This window comes from Aulonocara stuartgranti, assembly GCF_965226115.1.
Source record: "Aulonocara stuartgranti genome assembly, chromosome: 8".
Lineage (NCBI taxonomy): Eukaryota > Metazoa > Chordata > Actinopteri > Cichliformes > Cichlidae > Aulonocara > Aulonocara stuartgranti.
This window is the reverse complement of record NC_138959.1, coordinates 10,951,690-10,973,624: the sequence shown is the minus strand read 5'-3', so window position 1 is coordinate 10,973,624 and position 21,935 is coordinate 10,951,690. Positions and strand designations below refer to the sequence as shown.

General features: G+C 41.0%; 2 protein-coding genes across 3 annotated transcripts in view; one reads left to right on the top strand and one right to left on the bottom strand.

The window, feature by feature from the left end:
• The window catches only part of oat (ornithine aminotransferase), a 15,808-nt gene extending 13,925 nt beyond the window's left edge, over window positions 1-1,883 (bottom strand). The window contains exon 1 of the mRNA XM_082543493.1: window positions 1,666-1,883. The gene's annotated coding sequence lies outside the window, so the exon portion shown is untranslated. The remainder of the gene's footprint in view (window positions 1-1,665) is intronic.
• The window catches only part of lhpp (phospholysine phosphohistidine inorganic pyrophosphate phosphatase), a 23,148-nt gene extending 1,213 nt beyond the window's left edge, over window positions 1-21,935 (top strand). Inside the window, exons 5-9 of one of the 2 annotated variants that reach the window (XM_082543495.1) lie at window positions 168-321; window positions 426-489; window positions 594-686; window positions 2,591-2,682; window positions 20,400-21,935. In XM_082543495.1, coding sequence (XP_082399621.1) covers window positions 168-321; window positions 426-489; window positions 594-686; window positions 2,591-2,682; window positions 20,400-20,496 — 500 coding nt within the window. In that variant the 3' untranslated portion in view covers window positions 20,497-21,935. Of the gene's footprint in view, window positions 1-167; window positions 322-425; window positions 490-593; window positions 687-2,590; window positions 2,683-14,894; window positions 15,170-20,399 lie in introns of those variants that run through there. The other variant, XM_082543496.1, reaches the window with a different exon arrangement.

Below are 21,935 nucleotides of genomic sequence, written 5' to 3'. Positions count from 1 at the left end.
ATGTATGAAACTAAAATTTCACAATAATCATTATGTCCATCGTGCCCAAATTTTAAATCATAAAATATTCAGACTAATCAAAGCGGGTTGAGCTGAAAATTATCTAATAATTTAATGATTTTAGATGCAATAACCCATTTATGACTGACTTTGCTCCTTCTCTGCAGGACTTCTCCCGGAGTTTGACGGTGTTGACAAAACCAACCCAAACTGTGTGATTGTAGGAGATGCAGCTGAAAAGTTTTCCTATCAGAACTTGAACGAGGCTTTCAGGGTCCTCATAGGCCTGGAAAAGCCGGTGCTTTTCTCCCTGGGCCAGGGGTAATTAAATATTACTAGCCAACCGACATTACTCTATTGCTTATTCCAAGTAACGCATCATTATATAATGAAATGTATTTATTGATGTTAATCTTTCTTCATAGGCGATACTACAAGGAGACAGACGGTTTAAAATTAGATGTTGGTGTTTACATGAAAGCTCTGGAGGTAAAATAGGTGCACCGATATTTTGATATATTTTTTTTTAGAGTTCAGTGGAAATAAATAAGTTATTTTTAATGTTGGCTTTTTTGTGTTTTTGTTCTTTTTAGTATGCCTGTGATTTAAAGGCAGAAGTAATTGGAAAACCTTCCCCGACATTCTTCCGGAGTGTTCTCAATGATATGGGCCTTAAACCACATGAGGTATGCAGCAATACATGGCCCTGCATGTGCACAGAGCACAAGTTAGGATGGAAAAGTTTACTGTCAGTTGTGCAATAAAGACCAGCTGCCTTTAGTTCTTGTTTTGCAGGTTTGCTTTGTTGAGCTTGTTCCTCTGTGCTCTGACGCTCCTGTTCCAGTTTTTCCAACAAATTCTGAACCAATGACACAGTGTTTTCTTTCTAGTTTTGCATCTGTAGTCTACCACAATAGATTGCACTTTAGTCACATATAGCTAACTTTACAAACTTTCAGCTTTAATTTTTTTATTTTCTTTTTTAAAAATAATAATCCTGTCATCCTGTAATTTAGTTGTTTTCTACAGTCTTTCAGGCCTCTTGGTGTTGCTGAACTATCCAGTGTTTTCATTCATTTTAAGAATGTACCAGAGTGTTGATTTAGCCACTCTTAAAGATTTCCTATCTCTCTGATGGGTCTTTTTTTGTCTTTTCAGCCAAAATATGGGCGTCAATGCTTTCAGCAACATGTTATCAATATTTAAAATGACAACTAAAAGCTGCACAATATGATTTCAACACATCGAATCAACTATATCACTATATCTGCTTTTGTTTCTTATAAGTCTGATATCATATGTTTCATTATTGAAAGTATTTGTAAGAGTAAGCATTGTGTTATGTTGTATGAGAAGAATGCAAAAGAAGACACTTTAACAAGTAATTCATATTATGACACAAGTTTTGTAATACTTGTGGAATTATAATATATAACAGATAAACATGGTCTTTTGATTTGATTGTAAAATTCCTACAGGCTTTTTTTTTTTTTGGTTACCTTTTCATGTAGAGGAACACATCCACCAACACAGACACAAGAATGTTAACGAAAGTTTCAATAATCTCAGTACAAGTTTCACTCTAGTAATTTTCCTTCTTTCTCAGATACATGGATGTATTCACAGCTAACTTTGCCATCCTCTCCAGAGCACTCATTTACTCACCCAGGCTCTTTTCCTTGTTTGTCGAGTCACTCACTTAAAAAGCTCCCTTACAGACCCACTGTTATTCTCTTCTTTGTTTCTTTAAGAAATGCCTTCTTAGAATCATTGAACAACGGCCTGTTTGGCCCAGTCAATTGATACTGAACTCCTCCTGTGTTCAAGGAACTCTCTGTACCAGCTCTGTCTCCGCTTTCATCAGCTTCCCCTCCTTTCTTTGTGCCTCTGCTTCATTAATAAAGTAAAGTAGTTCCATGGTTTGACCTCACTGAGCATGCAAAGCAGGTCTAGGGTGTGGATGTTTTTTAAAACACATCTGCACTAGGTTCTCTTAGGAGTCTGTAGCCACCTCTTTTTGCCCTTGACACACTTGCATTGAAGGGGGAAAAAAGCTGCTCCTGTTTAATCTCGCGAGTAGTTTAAGTAGTCGTATTTTATCTAAAATTAGTGACGCTGGTTGAATTCTTAATCCCCGTTTTTGTTTTAATTCTCCCAGTGCACTATATTTGTTCTAATATGTCTCCTTTTTGTTTTTCTTGTGTTGTAGAGAGCCCATCATGGGTTGCTCCTTTGTTTTTGTCCTCATCCCCCTTTGTGGCTTCTTTAGTGGGCAGTGGTACAAAAGGTTGGTCAGTTGAGATGACGACTAAGCAGGTTTTGAAAGGAAACATGAGTAGAATGGAGGCCTGGATGAAACTGATCTCCCCAAGCGCTAATGAAGCTTAGTAAGGAAGCAAGGACATCAGAGAATAACTTCTGGCAGCTTGGTGCAGTAATGATCTGTAGTGTATCCAAATGTTCAAAAACATACTGTAGTGGTATTAACAAGTGATACAGTTGGTTAACCACAAAGGGTCAAGTATTGTGTCATCAGTTGCACGGATTATGGAACTGCTGTTTTCTCTTTCTTCTCCCTTCTCACGTTCAGGTGCTGATGATTGGAGACGATCTTTTAAATGATGTAGGTGGGGCCCAACATTGTGGAATGAAAGGTGTACAGGTGCGGACTGGCAAGTACAGGTCAGTGTTATCCTAAATCTACAAATATGCTATGTGAACTGTGATTTGTCTATGTTGGGTAACCGTTTTATCTAACGGTTACAGTCAGTATGTTCTGTCCTGAATAATCCATATTCTTACTGTCTGTTTTACTTATCTGTTTAATTATATGGTTATTAAAGATAAAAATAATAGAAGTAAATATTGTCATCGGCCATGTTGCTGCTACTCTTCTTTTCATTTCATTTTATTTCATTTAATTTTTTGTTTCACAGATGGTACGTAAGCTGGTTATTAACAAATATCTACTCATTTAATCACATGGCAGCAAATCAGTGTATTTTAGGCATGAAGATATGATCAAGACGGCCTACTAAGGTTGAATTTGAGCATCAGAATGGGGAAGACAGGCAATTTAAGTCACTTTGATCGTGCTGTGGATGTTGTTGTGAGACAGGCTGGTCAGAAACTGCTGATCCAATGGGATTTTCCCACGCAACCAAGTGTGCAGTTTACAGGCCCTAAAAAGAGTAAATATCCAGTGAGCGGCAGGGTAAAAAGTACCTTGTTGAAACCAGAGGTCAGTGGAGAGACTGCTGGAGCCGATAGGAAGACCGTAACCATTAATCCAATAACCACCAATTACAACGAAGGTATACAGAGGAGCATCTCTGAACGCACAACACGTCAAACCTTGATTGACCACACTGGCTGCCTCTCTTGTAAGCTAAGAAAATGAACCTAAGGCCACAATTCACACACAAAAATCTCTGAGCAATGTTTCCAGCACCTTGTTGTATCTATGCCACAGCGAATCAAGGCAGTTCTCAAAGCAACATGGGGTTCAACTAGTACTAGCAAAGTGTACCTATTAGGGTTTCTGTGAGTGCATTTGAAAAAAATGTCCTTGCAAGAAGCTGCTTAGTTTGTCCACAAGGGGGCAGCATTACACCAGATTTGGGGCGCAATGTTTCCTTTGTAATGAACAGGCTTCCTGTGAGTCAGCCACCATATTCTTAAATCCTCAGATTTGTTTATTTGATTGAGAATCTGCCAGAAAAAGCTTTATTCTCTCCACATGTAGATGCTCGTTGCCCGCAAGGTCGTAGTCACCAAAGGGTTTATAGTCCCAAATCTGGGGAGTACTGGGACGCCTTCCTTATGGTGTAATTACGGAAATTTATGGTTGATTATTTTAGAACCATGTGGTACTTACAGTTTAAAGAAAAGAGAAGAGTTTCTGGGTGTAAGAGAGGATGCTGGTATAGAACTACATTATGCCATATGTACTGTTTACTATAATTTTAGTATGTCTGCAGTTCTGGTAAGTAATATAAATGCTTTACCCTTTATATGCATATTTAAGGATATGTGAGAAAAGTGATGACTTTTTTTTTTTTATTTCTACCTTACTCTTGCAGGTTTTCCCCAAAGTAAAATAATTGCTACAAACAAAATTGTGGGCTTTTAATGTTTACCTTTGTCTTAACGTGAGTAACCCTTATGTAAAGATGGATAGCTAGCAACTGTAGCTGTCAGATGCATGCAACAGAATATGAATATGGAAATATTTAAATTGCCTGCAAACCACGCATCAATCTGACGAGTGCTCTTCTTTATTACCTGCCCTGCCAACGTAGACTGGCATGCAGGTTGCAGTCATGTGACCAGAGAACGCTGAGTAATCTGCTTGAGCATCACTCAGCATTAATCCTTAGCTAAGAGCATGGTCACTCATTATAAAAGCTGCCCTCTGTCTGGGCAGTCATTCGTTCAGAGAGAGAAAGACAGACCTGCACATCTCTGCATGTTTAGCTTAGAAGCCAAGTGGGCTGAACTTTTTCTACTGTAGAGTCTCAGTGGAGTAAGCACATGAATTCATCTGGTTTGTGTGACTTCATAGTCTACTCCCAGCAGCTCGGTTGAGCTCCAGTGTGCTGACACTCTGAACAGTGTCAATTCTACTAAACAGGGTAAAAGGGATTAAATTATATCACTGCCTAACTATGTTTTGTGGAGAAAGCATCTGGTTATAGATTAGCAGAGGAACATGTGTGAAACTAGTGTTGGGTTCCATGACATGCTGTTTATCAGCTGTGGATTTATTGCTATTAGTATTATCAAAGGGGTTTATCTGGGGAGAGCTGAGCAGAGCAATATAATGACTCAAAGGAAACCAAAACTGTTATTATGAATGATTAAGAAATCATCTGTGTTTCGAATGTATTGCTGCAATAGCAGCTCTGAACAGCACATCATGTGGGTGTGAAACAGTAATAACAGAAGAGCCTCACAGTATTTGTGTATTCTTTTGCCCACAACTAGGAACAGAGTATAAAGGCTGTTCATTTATGACACCTAAAGCGAACTGTCTTTGTTTATTAAACATGGGAAACTTAATAATAACCCAGAACTCGGAGTGCCCAGACTTGCTGACTTTACACGTTCTCTGAGAGGAAGAGGAGTAACTTTGACATTAACAGTGTTTCAGTGGGAATTTGAGTAGTGGGGGGAGACTTGAGATTTAACATTGTTTAGCTAAACGGGCCCGGTGAACCCAGGCTCGCTTTGAGCGGCTATAAACCCTCAGTCATAACTGTGAAAACACAGCTGTTTCCAAGTCAACCAGATGCTGCGCAGGCCTCCAGTTCCCATCACACTCGGAGAAATTACGGATTCAAATACCCCAGACTCGGTGACAAGACAGGAAGGGAAAAAGATACAAATCAAATCGTATCACCTTGTGTGAAAATGCTTTTCACTTGACATACTCATAGCTCTGGACAACTTTAAGCTTTTTTTTCTTTTCTTTTTTTTTTTTTGAGTGTCTACTTTTAAAAAATCCTCTCTAAAGTTTTACATCCTTTGAAGTTGGTTCACAAGCCGGTTTTGTTTTGTTTTTGTTGGCTGCTTCAGGGATGAAGAGCCAAAATTGTGCCTCGCTCATTCTGAAGCTATATGTGTGTCTTTGACCTTTAATGTGTTAAAAGCTAAAGTCTGTAGTTTTTTAAAGTATCAAATAGAACTTAATGGATACATGTTATAGTAAACCTATACGATAAGAGGGTTTTATGTGCACTTAAGTGCTCACTTTAGTGTTAAATAAGATGTATTTTCTTATATATGTGGCTCATTTTGATTAAATTCAAAAGTGGAGCTAGCAACGTGACTTTGCTGGACTAGTTGGTGAGCTATAGGCACAACATAAGGGCATTTGTAATTGGCAGTTCTGCTAGCAGTCAAATTTCCCTTGTTCTTGTATATAACGAGTGAAAGTTAATGCACCTCAAGGGAGCCAGAGAACCCTTTGCTCTTTAATGTAGACCAGGTTTGCAAAGAGGGGCCTACCACTGAAAAGTGGGTGGAAATTACACTGAGAGTATAGAGATCGGACTGCTGATGTTAATCAGCTGCATGGGAACAATCCACAGACACTGAGCTCTGCTCCAAACCCCACTCAGGCTTTCACTTCTCAAGTTACATGCTTAATGGCAGTCAGAACATTATAGCTGTATATGAAATTTCAGTGGTTACTGAATACCATCCATATTACACTTTATCCATAACTGCTGTTTATGCTATTGAAAATCAGTAATCAGTAGTTGGTTAGGTTTCAGGTGTAATTTTAAAAACACAAATTAAATTATTGTTCTGATGAAGCTCTGCTGTGTGTAGGAAAAAGCTCTTGGACTGATGTTGGCCTGAAATGCAGATTGTAACAATAATTGATTGGACAATTATGCATAATTGTACTTAAAAAAAAAACACATTTTCCCAGCGAAATGGGCCAATTATATGCAACATTTGGTATTAAAGTTAATGGATTTCATAGTCACATGGATTCAAGCTGTAAACCTGATATTGACTAATTATCACCTTTTTAACTTGTTAGGAAACACTTGCCAGCTAACATGAAGCAGCTTTAGCATTCATTTGGAGTAATGTTTATGGCCAGCTGATAATCGCAAGTCTATGCAAAAGCAACACTTCTTCAGAGAGCTGGTGTCTGGGTCCTTGGCTGCTAAGTGTTACGCTCATCACCAACTAGGCACTCAATTTGTTTGTCTGCCATTTGGTATCGGGAGGAAACATTTATCTGCCGCGGGAGTAAACAGGATTGACACAAGCAGCGAAGCTGAACTGAAACGGGGAATTTTCTTTACGCCTAGAAACCAAAACAGCGACCTGAAGTAAAGTGTCACAACTGCAGTGTTCCCTGCAGGTTTGTCCCAACCATTTTGCTTCTTTAATAATGGTTTGAATGACTATAAAGTGGCCATATCAAGCCTTTATTATCTGTATGCACTGTTACAATAGTATTAAATTAAAGGTCTGCGTATGTAACTGAGAACAGCATAGGCTAATATCCTTGTTTATGAGGGACAGCCAATCAAAAGAAAAATAGCTTTAAGGAAGGTGAAAGGGTTTTATGGCGACAGGTGACGACCTAAGAGCTGCATAAAAAATAATAAGGATTACCTTTAATTATGAAACATGATGGAAGTGAGCATAAAGGGCCACTTTATTATAAAAGCAATATTAGCGAATGAGTGGTGGGTCAATGTGGGTTTTTTTTTTGGGGGTTTTTTTGGTAATTATTTTGTGGAAGTACAAAAAAAAACAAATAAGCTGTGAGCTTGGCGTTTATAATTAAAAAATGTTACTGAGCAGTAAGGTTATGAGTATGATGCCCTTGTTTTCCTCTTTCAAGCGTATGTTACCTTTTTCAATAGTGATCTACAGCAGCCTGTTCCTGTGACCGATCGTGTGTTCTTTGTTTCTGTTCTCTTATCTTCAAGGAACTGCATCAGCGCAGAACTGGGAAGCTTTGAAGCTTCATAAAAGCAGGTTCACATCATGCTGTTTCTGCATGCAGCAGTGGTAAACCAGTTTAATTGCTACTGCCGTTTCCCCATGTGCTGCGTGTGCATACACCCTCAGCGCTGGCGTGTGTGCTTGTGCCGGGGAGAAAGCTATGCAGCAAAGAGTGGGATACCGGCACAGCTTTGATAGGTGTTTTGAATGGGCGCCAGAGGAAGCCCATAGTGGATTCCAGTTGGAATCTGGCAAAGGGCACACAGCAAACATTTTCACACAGCAGCAACCATCGTCAGAGTGGTTTACACTGTGAAACTCTCTCTGCGGCTAACGCTTGGCTGCTAATGGGAATGTGTGGAAACAAGCAGGCTGAGCCAGATTGAAGCTCTCAAGATGGAACTAGCCCCTGATGATACAAACTATGAAATAGTTTGCTGAAACCGCACCCTGGTTCATGCCCTTTCTGTCTGTGGCCGTCAACGAGGGACACAACAGGAAAGAAGCATAGCGGGGTTGGGGGGTGGGTTGGGTTAGTGGCCATGTGCTTACCATACATGGATTACTGTCCCTACAGTAATTTTATGGCTTGCACCAAGCCAATGCTCTACTGTATTTACTAAAACAAACATGCTGACATATCTCCAAAAGTTGATTCTGTTCATCTGGACGTAGCGTTTTGTGGGAGAAATGTTTTGTCACTCATCCAAGTGACTTCTTCAGTCTCAGCTGACTGCAGGTTTCCCCAGCTTATAAACAGTACATTTGCATAACGACTGAAACCAGCCCACTGAAGGGACAATGGGCTGGGAGGTCAGTTCCTTAATCATAATTATGCAAATTCTCATGACCATTGATCAACAACCACTGACCAAAACCCACTGATCAATGGCCACTAATCAATGGCCATGAGTACCATTCACAGAGAGTTGGGGAATGGCTGCAATCACAGCATTGTAAGATGGCAAAAGATGACCCCTCGGCCCCCTCCTCGATTCACAGATGGTCTTTCCCTTTTCACATAAATGGCCTCCTTGACTCCGCCCCCAAACCAGCGTTCCTCCCTGTCCAGGATGTGTACATCCTCATCATTGAAAGAGTGTCCACTGGCCTGTAGGTGTAAATAGACTGCAGAGTTCTGGCCTGATGAGGTAGCTCTTCTGTGTTGTGCCATCCGCTTCGCCAGAGGTTGTTTGGTTTCCCCGATGTATAAATCCTGGCAATCCTCCTGCACTTAACAGCGTACACTATGTTACTCTGTTTGTGTCGGAGGACCCGATCCTTGGAGTGGACCAATTTTTGGTGCAGCGTGTTTTGGGGTTTAAAAGCCACAGAGACCTGGTGTTTTGAAAAAATGCATCTCAACTGCTCCGATACTCCTGACACATATGGGATCACTATAGGTTTTCGCTTGGGCAGCGGTTGTCCTTCTCTCCTGGATCGGCTGGAGCTTTCTTTAGGTGCCTTTCCCACTTTGACAAAAGTCCAGCTGGGATAACCACATTTACTCAGGGCCTTCTTGATGTGCTGTTCTTCTGTCTCCCTGGCCGCTGTGTCAGTGGGGATGGTGTTCGCGCTGTGTTGTAGCGTCCTGATGACACCCAGTTTGTGTACACGTCAGCTTTTAGATATCCCCCATTACTGATGGCAATCTCACAGTCTAAGAAGGCTAACCTGCCACTTTTCATATCCTCCCTGGTGAATTTGATGTGTCGGTCCACCGAGTTAATGTGATCCGTGAAATGTAGTACATCCCGAGATTTGATTTTCACCCAGGTGTCATCCACATATCCGGCTTGGTGGTGTTCCAGGGTAGGAAAGCAAAGCCCTCTTTTCCACTTCTTCCGTGTACAAATTGGCCACAATGGGTGAAACTGGGGAGCCCATGGCACACCCATGTTTCTGCCTGTAGAACTGATCCTTGTATGTGAAGTAGGTGGAATGAAGACACAGTTCCAAAAGCAAACACACTTGGTCGATGCTGAGAGTGGTCCTGTTGCTGAGGTTGGTGTCATCCTGTAATCTCTTACGGACTACCTCCAACGCTTCCGTGACTGGGATGCAAGTGAAGAGAGATGTAACGTCGTACGAGACCATGGTTTCATCTGCCTCCATAATGACAGCTCTCACCTTCTCAACAAAATCTAGGGTGTTCTGGATGTGGTGTTCAGAGCTGCCCACCAGCGGGTTGAGGATCGAAGCCAGAAACTTGGAGGTGTTATAGGTGACAGAGTTGATCATGCAGACAATCGGTCTTAAAGGTGCACCGTTTATGTATTTTCGGTAAACCATACAGACTTGGTGTAGACTCCCCTGGGTACAGCCTGTGGTATGAGGTCCGGTCAATAGCCTTGTCTTGTTCTAACTGCTTCAGACAGTCTATCACCCTCTTCCTGTAGCCACTTCCTGGGTCTCGTTTCAGGGGCTCATAAGTATTTTCATCACTGAGTAGTGACAAAATCTTCTCATGATAGAAAGTACTATCATGAGAAGACTGACCTCCCAGCCCATTGTCCCTTCAGTGGGCTGGTTTCAGTCATTATGCAAATGTACTTTTTATAAGATTTGGGGAAACCTGCAGTCAGCTGAGACTGAAGAAGTCACTTGGATGAGTGACGAAACGTTTCTCTCACAAAACGCTACGTCCAGATGAACAGAATCAACTTTTGGAGATTTACTTTCCTGGATGATTGAGAATGCATCAAGATGCTGACTTATGCATGTTTGCAAAAGAACATGCTAAAGAAAGAACGGTTCATTAGTTCAATGCTGCATTCATGGCCCTTGTTGGCACAGTGTAAAGAACAGGAAAACCCCATGTTGTTCCAGCGTTTGAGATTCCACCGATCATTCCAGAAATATCTCCACTCCTGCCTTTGTGGGCACACAAAGTACAATCATGTCCATAAATATTTAGACAGAAGCACAGCTTTTCTACAGTTTTTGCAAGCGTAGTAGAAAGAGTCAAAGACAATGAATTAAAATGGTTCACAAAACATTTAGAATTACATTTTTTTCTCGTTTTTTGTGGCTTTTTAATAAAAAAAATAATAGAGACAACAGAGTAGCCTCTTTTAGTTAGCTGTTGCTTTGCATCTATATAGAAGAAGGGTGTGGCGGGTGTTGCCTTTTGAACATATAGATTATACGAGGGTGTAAAAGCGTACTCCTGTCTATCAGCAAGCGCGACGAAAGCTGTATGTTCCCCCGCCCACAACACATTCGCCACCAACATGTTTGAAAGGCATCTAAAGGTGAAAAAGGGTGCCATGAACTTTACTCTTGATGAGAACACTCTTGACTCTCTGTGCAGTCTTGGTCTCCCAGGTCATGTGTCATTTACTAGGTTTACCTTTGATATCGCTCTGCTGATTTTTAAAATGTATTTATTTTTGGCTTTATGAGCCTCAATAATAGCCTTTTCATGTGTTCAGTCACCTAAGAACACTCTGTGGGAACTCTGAGCTGTGTGCTAGCTCCTTTCCGCATGAACTAGTGTTCACATACCTCACCTAGGAAACAATTTGAAAGAAAACCTGCTTGTGTTGTACCCACAGGCACTATGTATGGTATTATATGTCTTACAAGCAGTTCTTTCAATATTGTTGTAAAATGTACTCAAATTAAAGCAATAATTTTGCATTTGTATTTAGTCTTTATTTTAGTTTAGTCCAAAGGTGTTTTCGGTTATTCTTATGTAGCAACTTTCTCCAACTGGGATGTTCTGTAACTGTCAGATTCTTTGACTTTAAGGCTACTAGACGGATATTACAGTTGACGCATAGGTAAACTGAGATTCATGAGAACTGAGTGAAACATGATAGTGTAGTAATGAGATAACTAGAAGAAAAGCTAACAGTTTTTGAAAATGCTCTTTGACAGACAAGAATATGTCAAAAAAAACGATAAATGCTTGGCATATGGCATATTTCACGAACATAGATGTTGTCAATGAAGCTTCTATGAGCTTGCAACATTGCAACATTGTGCAATGAGTAATATCCCTGAGGACACGCAGTTCTCATCCAATGCGTTAGTATGCAAATATTCCAAGCTATGATTTTAACTGCTAGTATGATCAGAACCAACAAGTCTGAGAGTAGAAAAAGAATTTGGCTTAATCCAAAAGTGATGGTACAATTAATCTGTGAGTAAGCACCAAAGGATTTTAACAGCTTAACAGACTACAATACACTGTACAGTTGTCCACCAGCAGACCAGTCCAGAGAAACCTTCCCAGCCCAGACTGAACTGGCTCTCTCTGAGTGGCACATAACCTGTGATTAGTGTGGATATCCTGAGCAGATTTCCACTGAAACCTGTAATGAAGTCTTGAAAATAAAGCCATTGTGAGTGCAGTGAATGAAAGGAAAGACAGCTCATTAAGAAAGCAAATGGCCAATCAGCCTCAGCAAACACAAGAGAAGGCTTTTCAAGTAGAAAAATGTTTGCTGTCAGCTTAATATAATAAAGTGGACAGAATTAGTATAATAACCCCAATATTACTAGCATATTTAGGGCAGGTTAATTGTATTCCCGCTTCCTAAGAGACCACATGCTGTAACTTGGCACTATTCCTCATAAATCATTTGCCTGTATTTGAATGGCTGTCTAATAAAAATGAAGTGATCCAAATTTAAGTTGGACCTCCTCCATATGGTGATCAGATCTGGCAGTTTGACTGAAAATATTTGCTTTTAAATCTATATTGGCATGATGTTGAAATTGATTATTGCTGGACTGTTGGTGCCAGTTAGCTTTTATTTTGTGGTCATTTCTGGGATGGCTCCCAGATACATTATGTATTTCAGCTTAGCTTAGCTTTCAGTCCTCCTCACGACATATAGATCAGCACATATGATAATGGTCATGGTTTCATGTATGACTGCAAGGCCTTCCTTTAACCTAGACAGTTATGAAATGTAGATTACCTAAGATAATGCCTTTAATTCTCTCCTTCAAGCACACTAAACTGAATTGAATGTGTAGTCTTGCCTGAGCAGGTTACGCTTGAGTCACATTTTCGCTTTGCATTGTCTTGATCTGTGCAGCATTTTGCTTTGTAGAAAAGAGTGCAGGCACTTCATAGTGTCTCGTGTAACAGCGCAGTCCCACACCCTGTCCTCTTAACCACTCTTAACACATTAGTTTTGTCTGTGTGGGAAGGAAGTGAAGTTATCGAAGTGCACTCCTCTCCGCTGAGGCTGTGGGCTGTGAATTTGTCAGCTACAGTGTTTCTAAATGTGTCATTTAGGTCTGTTTATCTGTGCACCACAAGAACACTGACTCTTTACACCAGCAAAGGGATGCGTGACATGTGCACAACGTGGCCTTTGAGCTAAAGCTAAATCCACAGGGGCCCTCTTTTGTGTCCAAGTCCACCCAGATGTTCAGAGGAACTAAAGCTAGCACGTTCTAACCTGTTAGCTTTATATGGAAATGTGTAAACCTGACTGTACAGAATGGGTTGTATATAAATCTGTGTTCATTTCTTATTAGACTGACCGAATAAGGCATAATTCTAAAGTAATTTTGACATTATGCATCATCAGAAGCATACAGATAAGCACAGTGATGTCTGACAAGCCATTAACAACTCTCAGCATCTCCTTTGTCAGTCAGCAGCAGGGCCTTGGCAGGATGCATGGTAAACTGGGATAAATGTGTGTTGCATAAGGTTCCTATTTCCACTGTTGGATTTCCCTTCTATTTAACAGATAACACATGAAAGCTGTGTTTTTTAGTTGGATTTCTTTTGCTGCATGTTTCTAGAAATGGGTGTTCATTTCCACTGGAAAAAAAGAGACTCGCTTGTTAGTTCTTGCTCGTGCTAACAGCTACTTGAGCCCCATCATGCAATGGGCCACTTCCTAATTTTCCATCTTTATGCCCAGTGTATTCCAAATGCGGAGCGGATGGGCCTAAATTGTAACTGCTTTATTTATCATTCTAGTTTTTCACTACTGTGGTCAGTCCTTTTAAATTTTCCAATTGTAGCGTGCAACCAAAATCAGCCAATCATGATGCCAACTGAAACTGTTATTGTAAATTATTTGTACAAAATTGTGGATCTGAATTGATGCAAGCATACTTGCTCCAAAAAATAAATGCTAATTTAGCATGGTGTTTCCAGACAATCCATACTTGGTAAGATACAGATTTGTGTAGCTATACTTTGGCTATCGCAAAATCTTTTTTTGTATTTGTTTCTTTGTCTACCAACTACACGTACACAATCTGGAGTTGAGCAACCAAACTTGGCACAGAACTACATCTTAAGTCTGTCAAGGTTCTTATCTATATCACATATTTTGATTCCATCTTATTGCTTAGCAACCACCTAGCACATACTTTTAGCAATTATGCATCTAAATGCATAAAACAAGTCTTAAAACCACCATAAAAGTTTTATTTCATGGCAGCAGCATCAAATTAAAAGATATTGTAGAACCTTCAGCACCACCTGAGCGTATGCATATGTTTGAACCTGTGTAGATTAGAGAAAATCCAAAATAAATTCAAACTTTCTTTCAAAGTCAAAGATGTCCCATTGTAGACTGGGTGACAATTTCACTATGGAAGAAGAAGAGTTCACATTAATAATCTAAAAACCCCAAATTACTATGATGTTTATGACCATGATGGGTATATAAAAACTATACATACCCTTTTCCAGTCTGATTTGTCATTCAAAATGTTTTTACTACAAGCATCATTATCCCAATTACACACCCATTCATAAAGCACTTAAAATTTTATTCCGACATTCACACAATCTCACTCCAATGAAAGCGTTGGGAGGCTCAAGGTTCAGTGTCTTGTCCAAGGACATTTCTACATACAAGCTGGAGGAGCCCTACATTCACCTACAATCTGTCAGAAAAGCATCATGCCAATTTTTTTTTTTTAAAAACATCAAAAACTTTAAATGTATGTGTAAAAAGCTGTTAGGTGGTTTCCAGGTTGCTGAAACCCCCCCTTTTTAAACCCAACAGTCTTACTGTTTGTTATACAGTTAAATATAGAGTTTAAATCATTTACATGGGGTCCTGAGTTTGCTGTCCTGTCTTATGTGACAGATAAGAGAGCCCTATGATCAATTACCTAGTCATAAATCCAAGAAGTAACAAAGCTGAACTGAACAGTTGAAAGGCAAAGTGAGACTCGTCTTCAACAAAATCTCAAAAGCTTGTTTCATTTTTGTTTTTAGTATCGTAGTAATGTGTAATCCGAACACCTGATAGTGTGCCATATATTGAATTGAGGTCATAGATTGAAGTGGCAGTAGCCACAAAGAGGTTATAGAAGCCTCCCCACCCATGGGTGTTAGCTTCCCCCTGCCTGCAGGCTCTTTTAAAGCCTGCTGTGCGTTATAAGTCAATGAGATATTAATAATTAACCTGAGCTTTTTTTTGCAGTGAGACCAGACTCCCACGGTAAGACAAAGGAACCAAGCAGGCCTCAGTCACTGAGCTCCTTCAACAGTACTTTTCCACCCGTGAGAAAGAGAAGAGGAAATGAGTGAGAGTGGGAGAGTAGAGCGAGTTGTAGCCCACAGATGGCAGGCTGAAACATGGCACTGCCTCTTAAATACATGAACACAGACCCGTAGCCGTTTCAATGGGGAACCAATCCCTCTTGCAATTACCAATTGACAAGCTGCTTGGCTAGAGGGATTTGGGCCTTTGCCTGGATTCTGCTGTAACCATTTTTTTTGTTAGGATTTGTTTTAGCAAGTGGGTATGCATGGTTGTACTTGCATTTTCTTTATCTGATGCAGGTGACTCAGCAGCACCTCAGAGCTAGCATAACACCCATGCGCCCTGAGATATACGCACAAAAAGACAATTCAGCAAGTCATCAGCAGTGCTGCTAATAATAACAGCACACAGATGAAAACAGTGTGGTTAGATCTGGGTCACGTAAGGCTTTGCATATTTAGCACAACACTGACAAGGACAGCTGTTAAATGTTGAAGAAGGTAATGGCTTCTTAAAAGCTAAAATTTAGATATATATTTTTTTTCCCTTTGCTCCCTCCGGATCACCTAAGATGACTCCACAAATTAGCACCTAAACCATAGCAGCAAAACCTTTTATAATTCATTAAATAGATTTCAAAGCGATGAGCGTCACACCAAATATAAAGAGTCAGTCTAATCTATAATGTCTAAAAGTTTATGTCCTAAGTAGTCGTTGAGGACATAAAAAAATTTATGGTTTGCATCCTGTTCACGTAGCATTGGATGTTTTTGTTATTGTGAAAGGCAGAAAGTTTCCAGTAGGTGGTTTTCAGCAGGTCAGGATTCTCTCTCACACACGCTCACAGTCATCGCTCGTACTCACAGGAGGTTTTCGTACAGCCACAGGATGGAAAAAAAAAATCAAGTAGCTCTTTGCGCCGCAACCAGGGAATCCCCTTTTGTGTCCAGCTCGATTGGAAAGAACCGTTAATCTGCGTAAAGTGTGAAAACCATGCCGCAGCTGTTTGCTGATCATGATTCAACATTATGTAGCCTTTTGTAAAGTGAAGTGATAACGGTCGCTGCACTGCCACAAACTCGGCAGAGGATGTGAAGGCTTCAAGTTAGCATCTGTCACTTCTGTTGCCGTAACATGGTGGTTTCCTCTGTTCAGTTGGGCTGTTTTTCCTAAGAAGGTGCAGCTGTATTATTTCAAGGATGTTATCTGTGCTTTTGTACCTATCAGGTAAAAGAGAACAGAAAGATAGGAAAAGTGAAGCTCGGAGCGGATTGTAATAAAACCAGGCTGTAGCATCGCTGGTGTCGACGATCCCCGCTACATCTTCACTCGGTCTTGTGGCATTTTATTTACAACAGAGTCAGTCAAACGGATCACATTTTCACCCTCCAGGCCGACGCTGCTAAAGCGGCACCGTGCAGCAGGAAACGCGAGCAGCTGCACACCTTTTCTCCCTGTCCCCAGGGTGAAGGTAGAGAGCTTTGTCATGTGCCTGCATCTTATGTCACCCACACGGCTTGGCTCAACATAAAGGCTATGAATGTCATCAAGACGTGATCTCCCTCAGGTTATATTTAATATCATCGTCTTTATAGTGGAAAAAAGGCTGCGTTTCAGCTCCTGCTGCCTTCACTAGTCTGGCATGAAAACAACACACTGGCCTGGGTTGACTGTTTTTCCACCTTTCACTTGCAGAGTGACTCTTTACTTTCAGTGTTATCTTCCCTGTGTTGCTAGGTGGCAACTCACTTTACACAAAGCCTACAATGATACCCTGTAGCTCCTATTTATTAGAGGAGCAGTGTGATAACTATGTCATTTCATTGAGTTAGTTGCTATGTGATGTCTCTATTGGTAAGCTTTTATTGGTTATTCCTGTTTCTTGTTGTGGGTTTGTTTTTAAATGCTTTTATGACTTTCAGTACACTTTCTTGGTAACTTCAGCCCTCTTTAGAGTTGTGACTTTTTGTGACAGATTTCCAACTGGGAAAATTCTCATGATGACTCGGAAAGCCAAGTCATAAAGTATGCAACGTGGCTGAAATATTGAAATATTTGGCTGAATTTGTCACACCCATGTTCCTACTTAAGAGTACGCAAACACACTGATCAGAAGAACCTCCCAAAGTTAAACGGTACTACTTTTAAAGCCTACACTGAGTAGCCAGCCTCTTTCATTGCTAACAAATGCTAATTTCTGTCTAATAGGAGCCATATTTCATGTAGGCAGTTTGGATTTTATACTAGCTTATGCTTCTTTGACTACACCATTAATAGCAGCCATTAAAAGTTAGATCAAAGCTTCAACGTTGCCTTTTGTCCTACAGTCAAATCACAGGAAACCCAGATATTTCTAGCTTGAGTTGCTCAGTATGTAACCGCCTTCACACCAAAATATCACCGAGAGTTGCGCGCTGCTAACCTGATTTTTTTTGTTTGTTTTGTTTTGTTTTTTCGTCAGTATTGTGTCAAGCAAAATGCCTGCTCAGCAGAGGTGCAGAGGTTAAGAGACAAGTATAAATCGAAATCGGGTATATGTGACGGTTTTGCTTCCCTCTGTGCACGAGGCGAGTTAAGCATTAACCAGCGAGAGCGTTTTCATGCTCTCTCACCCTGCGGTCAGTTACCTCAGGAGTCAGCTGAATGCATCTAAACGAAACGAAACAAAGGTGAAGCCGCCCTCTTCTCTTCAGGTTAAACAAGAGTCCTTTTCTTTATTTCTATATCTTACCTCGTCCCTGTGTGTCTCTGACTCACAGCAGACTTTCACAAACAAATGCACTCACTACATGAGTCATTCTTATCTACTTTCTTTTCACGGAGGAACAACCAGTGGCTGCAAATAAAGTGTTTTTAATAGTGTCAAGTTTTATACTGTATATGTCATATCACACTCGAATCACTCACAACTGATTTGTTATTTTGGAAGCAAGTCCTGTGACAACCTGCAAGAATCACATGGGGCATTCATAGCTTTAAAGGATCGACAGCATTAGAGAACCCAACTTTAAAGCTCCACTTTTCCTTTTTGATCAGCATTTAATCTTCCTAGAGCCCAATGTGAGGTCTTTAGCTGTCTAAAACCAAAGATATTCAAATTTTCAGCTGTCAAAAAAAAATTTGGAGCCTACAAGTGTTTGACATCTTGATTGATGATTTGCTTGAATGTTAATCAGCTGTCAAAATCATTTTTGTCAAATCGGCTGCTGTGCTTGTTCACCACTAGCCAAGCTCACTGCTCCTTTTGGATTTTTTTTTCTTGCACTACTTGCAGCACAAATCGTGTGATCATTTACTAACCATCTGATGAGGCAGTTTGCTCTTTCAGCGTAGGGGCAGCTGTGTTGTACTAAACCCTTGGCTGCTCCCCACCTCCTGCCTCATAGCTGACCTCATCCCTATGTGATGGCTCTGCAATGTCAGTCAGGCTCAGGGACCAAACCTATCTATTCACGTGTATTGATATTGCATTGACCTGAAGGACAGCAAGCCGCAGATTACCTCACCGGTAACACTAGCTGTATTGTGCTGAATTTTGCATGGTCACATTGACCTGGTTACTTCTTCATTATTCATGGGAATGGGAGGAAGGCAGCAAAATGAATACACGCGCATGCATCTATGTATGCCTATCTAAAAGATGGAGTCGGGGAGAGATTTAAAGAAGCATCGGGTTGAAAAGACAGTGAGGTTGATACTTTTGGCTTTACTTCTTGAAACATAAGAGCCATGTGACCTATGTTGCTTGTGCGTTCATGCCTGTGCGTGCATGCGTGTGTGAACTCAATCAGTCCTCGGGCAGAAAAGGGTGCGGGAGTAATCCAGCACAGGAGACATAAAACCCCAACCATTAGTGGACCAGCTCACATAACCCAAGCACTGGCAGCTGACAGACATGCGTAAACACATGGCACTGCTTTGCCATATTCAGCGTGGCTTCGGCATTCAGCACCTCTTCCCCCATTTCCACCACCACAGGCCTCTTCTTTCTGTCACTACACTTGGGCGGCTCACAAATATTTGCCATGGGGCTCTGTAAGCTCTCAGAAGTCAGGATTAATGGTGGTGTGTGCCTCACACCCAGGGCCTGACAAAGAGTCCCCATCTGGAGTTCCAAGCCGTGACTGAGGAACACAGGCAGCACACAGAGCCCGGTCAAGGCGGCCGGTGGGGGGGGGTCTATAGGCACCACTCCATAAATGAGCAGGACTCCAGGGCAGTTCTGATGAATGAAGGGGCGTCTCTGTCTTTTGATGGAATTGGGTGGAAAGGAGGTCCTCCGTGTGAGCTTGGGCCTAGTGCCACACCAAATGGATTACATTTCCACTACCAGCTGATTAAACAACCAAATCTGCATCCATCACTGGGCCTTGATCCAAACAATGGCAGCAGCCAGTGTTGAAGCTACAGCCTTGCCCGTCTTGACCAAGTCCACAGCTTTCCCACAATTTAGGAAATCGTGTGGAAACAGGATTATGGGTAGGGTAATTTTGGACATTGGCCCGTGACCTTTTGATGTAGGGTACTTTATATGGGAAAAAATGTAAACATCATTTCTGTGTGCGTGCTGTAAATACAATAACCCTTTCTGTGCAGTCCATCCAATTACAAATGTAGAACAAGACTGTGCACAAGTCTGAGGTAAACCATTTTCAGCACCTTAGCATTAGTTCATTTGCTAATTTGTCCTAAATGCAGAGTAACGATTAAGCTGATGAGAATGTCAGGGGAATACTGCAAGTGTCTCTTGCACTGGTGTCTCTAAATGTCTTAACAAAAATTTGAGGTCAATGTAGTCAAGGGGCCACAGAGCCACGAGATTAGCACAGCTGAACAGCAAGTTTGGAGAAATCGGTCTGTTACCATGTGTGGAAGTAATGTGTTTTGTTACAGCCTCACAGATTAACAGTATATTACGATTTGATCCTAACCTTGATACAAAACAGCACTATAATTGTGGTGTAGTAGCCTGCACATATGATAGAAAGGTGTGGTTATGGAGCCACTGTTACCCTGAAATACCTTCAAATCAACTAATATGTTGGGCAAAGGATGACGACTGTGGATGTACTCTGGATGTAGTCAAAGACATTCAGAGTGTAGGTATGCTTTGGAAAGGGTGCGATTGAGGCAGATGATACACTGTAAGGGGAGCAGCCAAAAGAACTAAAAATACAATGCTGTTAAACAAGCTCTTAACAGAACCAGAGTTACCACACAGGATGACAGTTTTGATAACAAACTTTCTTTTTCGTTTCAGTTGTGTTTTGTTGTGTTTTTTTTTGTTTTGTTTTTATCCCCCCACATAATGCATTCAGCATTGTTAATCCACTCGACTGCGTCAAACTGCTAGTCCTTGTTTACCATCCCTTTTGTGCCCAAGATTTCCTTTGTCCTGCGATACAGGTCCTCAAACCTGTGCATTTGCTTCTCCTCCCTCAGGCCCATTGATGAGAGGCACCCGGCGGTGACGGCTGACGGCACTGTAGACAACCTGGCCCAGGCGGTGGACATGATCCTCAGTCAGAGGGGGCACTGAACACCAGGCAGTGGACACTGAACTCTAGCTGATCAGCAGTACCATTAAAAAGTAGCTTCTGAAAGTTTTCTTTGTTATGAAAGTTAAATTAATTAGCCCATGGCCTCTATAAACTCTTAACAGCCAACTGTATTGTCACACATGGGAAAGACTCCCATCTGTTGCTCTGCGAAGTGTGACACAAACTGGAATGAAGTTTGCAGAACAATTATCCCATCTGCAAGAGATAGTGTTGAGCATGCTTGAGCTGTACTGTGTATTTGTCAGTACATGATTGGCATAGATAAGATACCTCAAGATGACACGAGTGTGCCGTAACCAGCTGCTGACTGACAGTTAAAAGGCGAGAGAAATGCAGTGTTCAAGTTCCCACAGTCAAATTCTCCGAAGAGCTGCTGTACTCACAGTTTGCACTAAACATTTGCTGCACTTTAACGCAGAGTAATTGTTGTGCGTCATGTGATGAAAACAGAGAACGTGCACAACCCATACAGGGCTGCAGGAAATATTTGATTTTTTTCTTTGATTGTTATAAAGAAAGATCATTTTCGAGTCTGTGTGAAAATGTGTGGAATCTCCATCAGTTTGGAAATTTGTCTGAGTCATTGTCAGAGAAAAGCTCAAGGTCTTAAAGCACTTGGGGAAAATTCAGCCTTGGCTCAGGTTTAAACTGGAATTCATATCGGAGAGGCTTTTGTTTTACAATAATAAATCGCTGGAAATGGGAAGTGAGCTGGTCTAAGAGATGATAAATGCAACCACTGCTGAATGCGATAAATTATGCTGATGCTTGGGCTCATGTTTCTCTCTGTGTAAACAAAAATGAAACTGACACTCCATCAGATTGAAGAACCACAGATCTTCAACTGCTTATCTTTATTTACTTGACTTTAAGCGGGCTTTTACTGGAGACGGTCCTGTCATAGCTTCTCTGTCAAAAGCCACTCATTACACACGGTATCCACACCGAGGGTTAATAAAACGACCGTGGCCAAAAAAACAAAAGAAAAAAAGATTGGTTATTGGGCTTCAGTGTCACAGCTGGATCGTTGAGATCTTTGGAAATGGAGCGTAAAACAAATGAGTCTCAATCGTTGCCCCCAAGGTTCCACTGTACCAAATAAATTCGACAAGAAAAAAAAGCTCGTTTTCAAGTGATACATTGAGGTCTCTTAGGTTTATTTCACCATTAGCAGACACAAGCTTGAGTATGTCTGGGCATTCAGAGGTAATGAAATGTTATGTAGTAGTATGAAACTGCAGCTTGACTGGTTGTACCACTCCTATTTGCAATTCAGGAATAAATGTTAATGTACGCAGAAAAGCACTAGCAGCTGGTACCCAGTTTTCTAACAGCCTGCACATTGTTTGACCCTGTGTTTTGTCCATTATGTTACTGCCTGCTGGACTCGTATTGAACTATTAAACATGCATTTGAA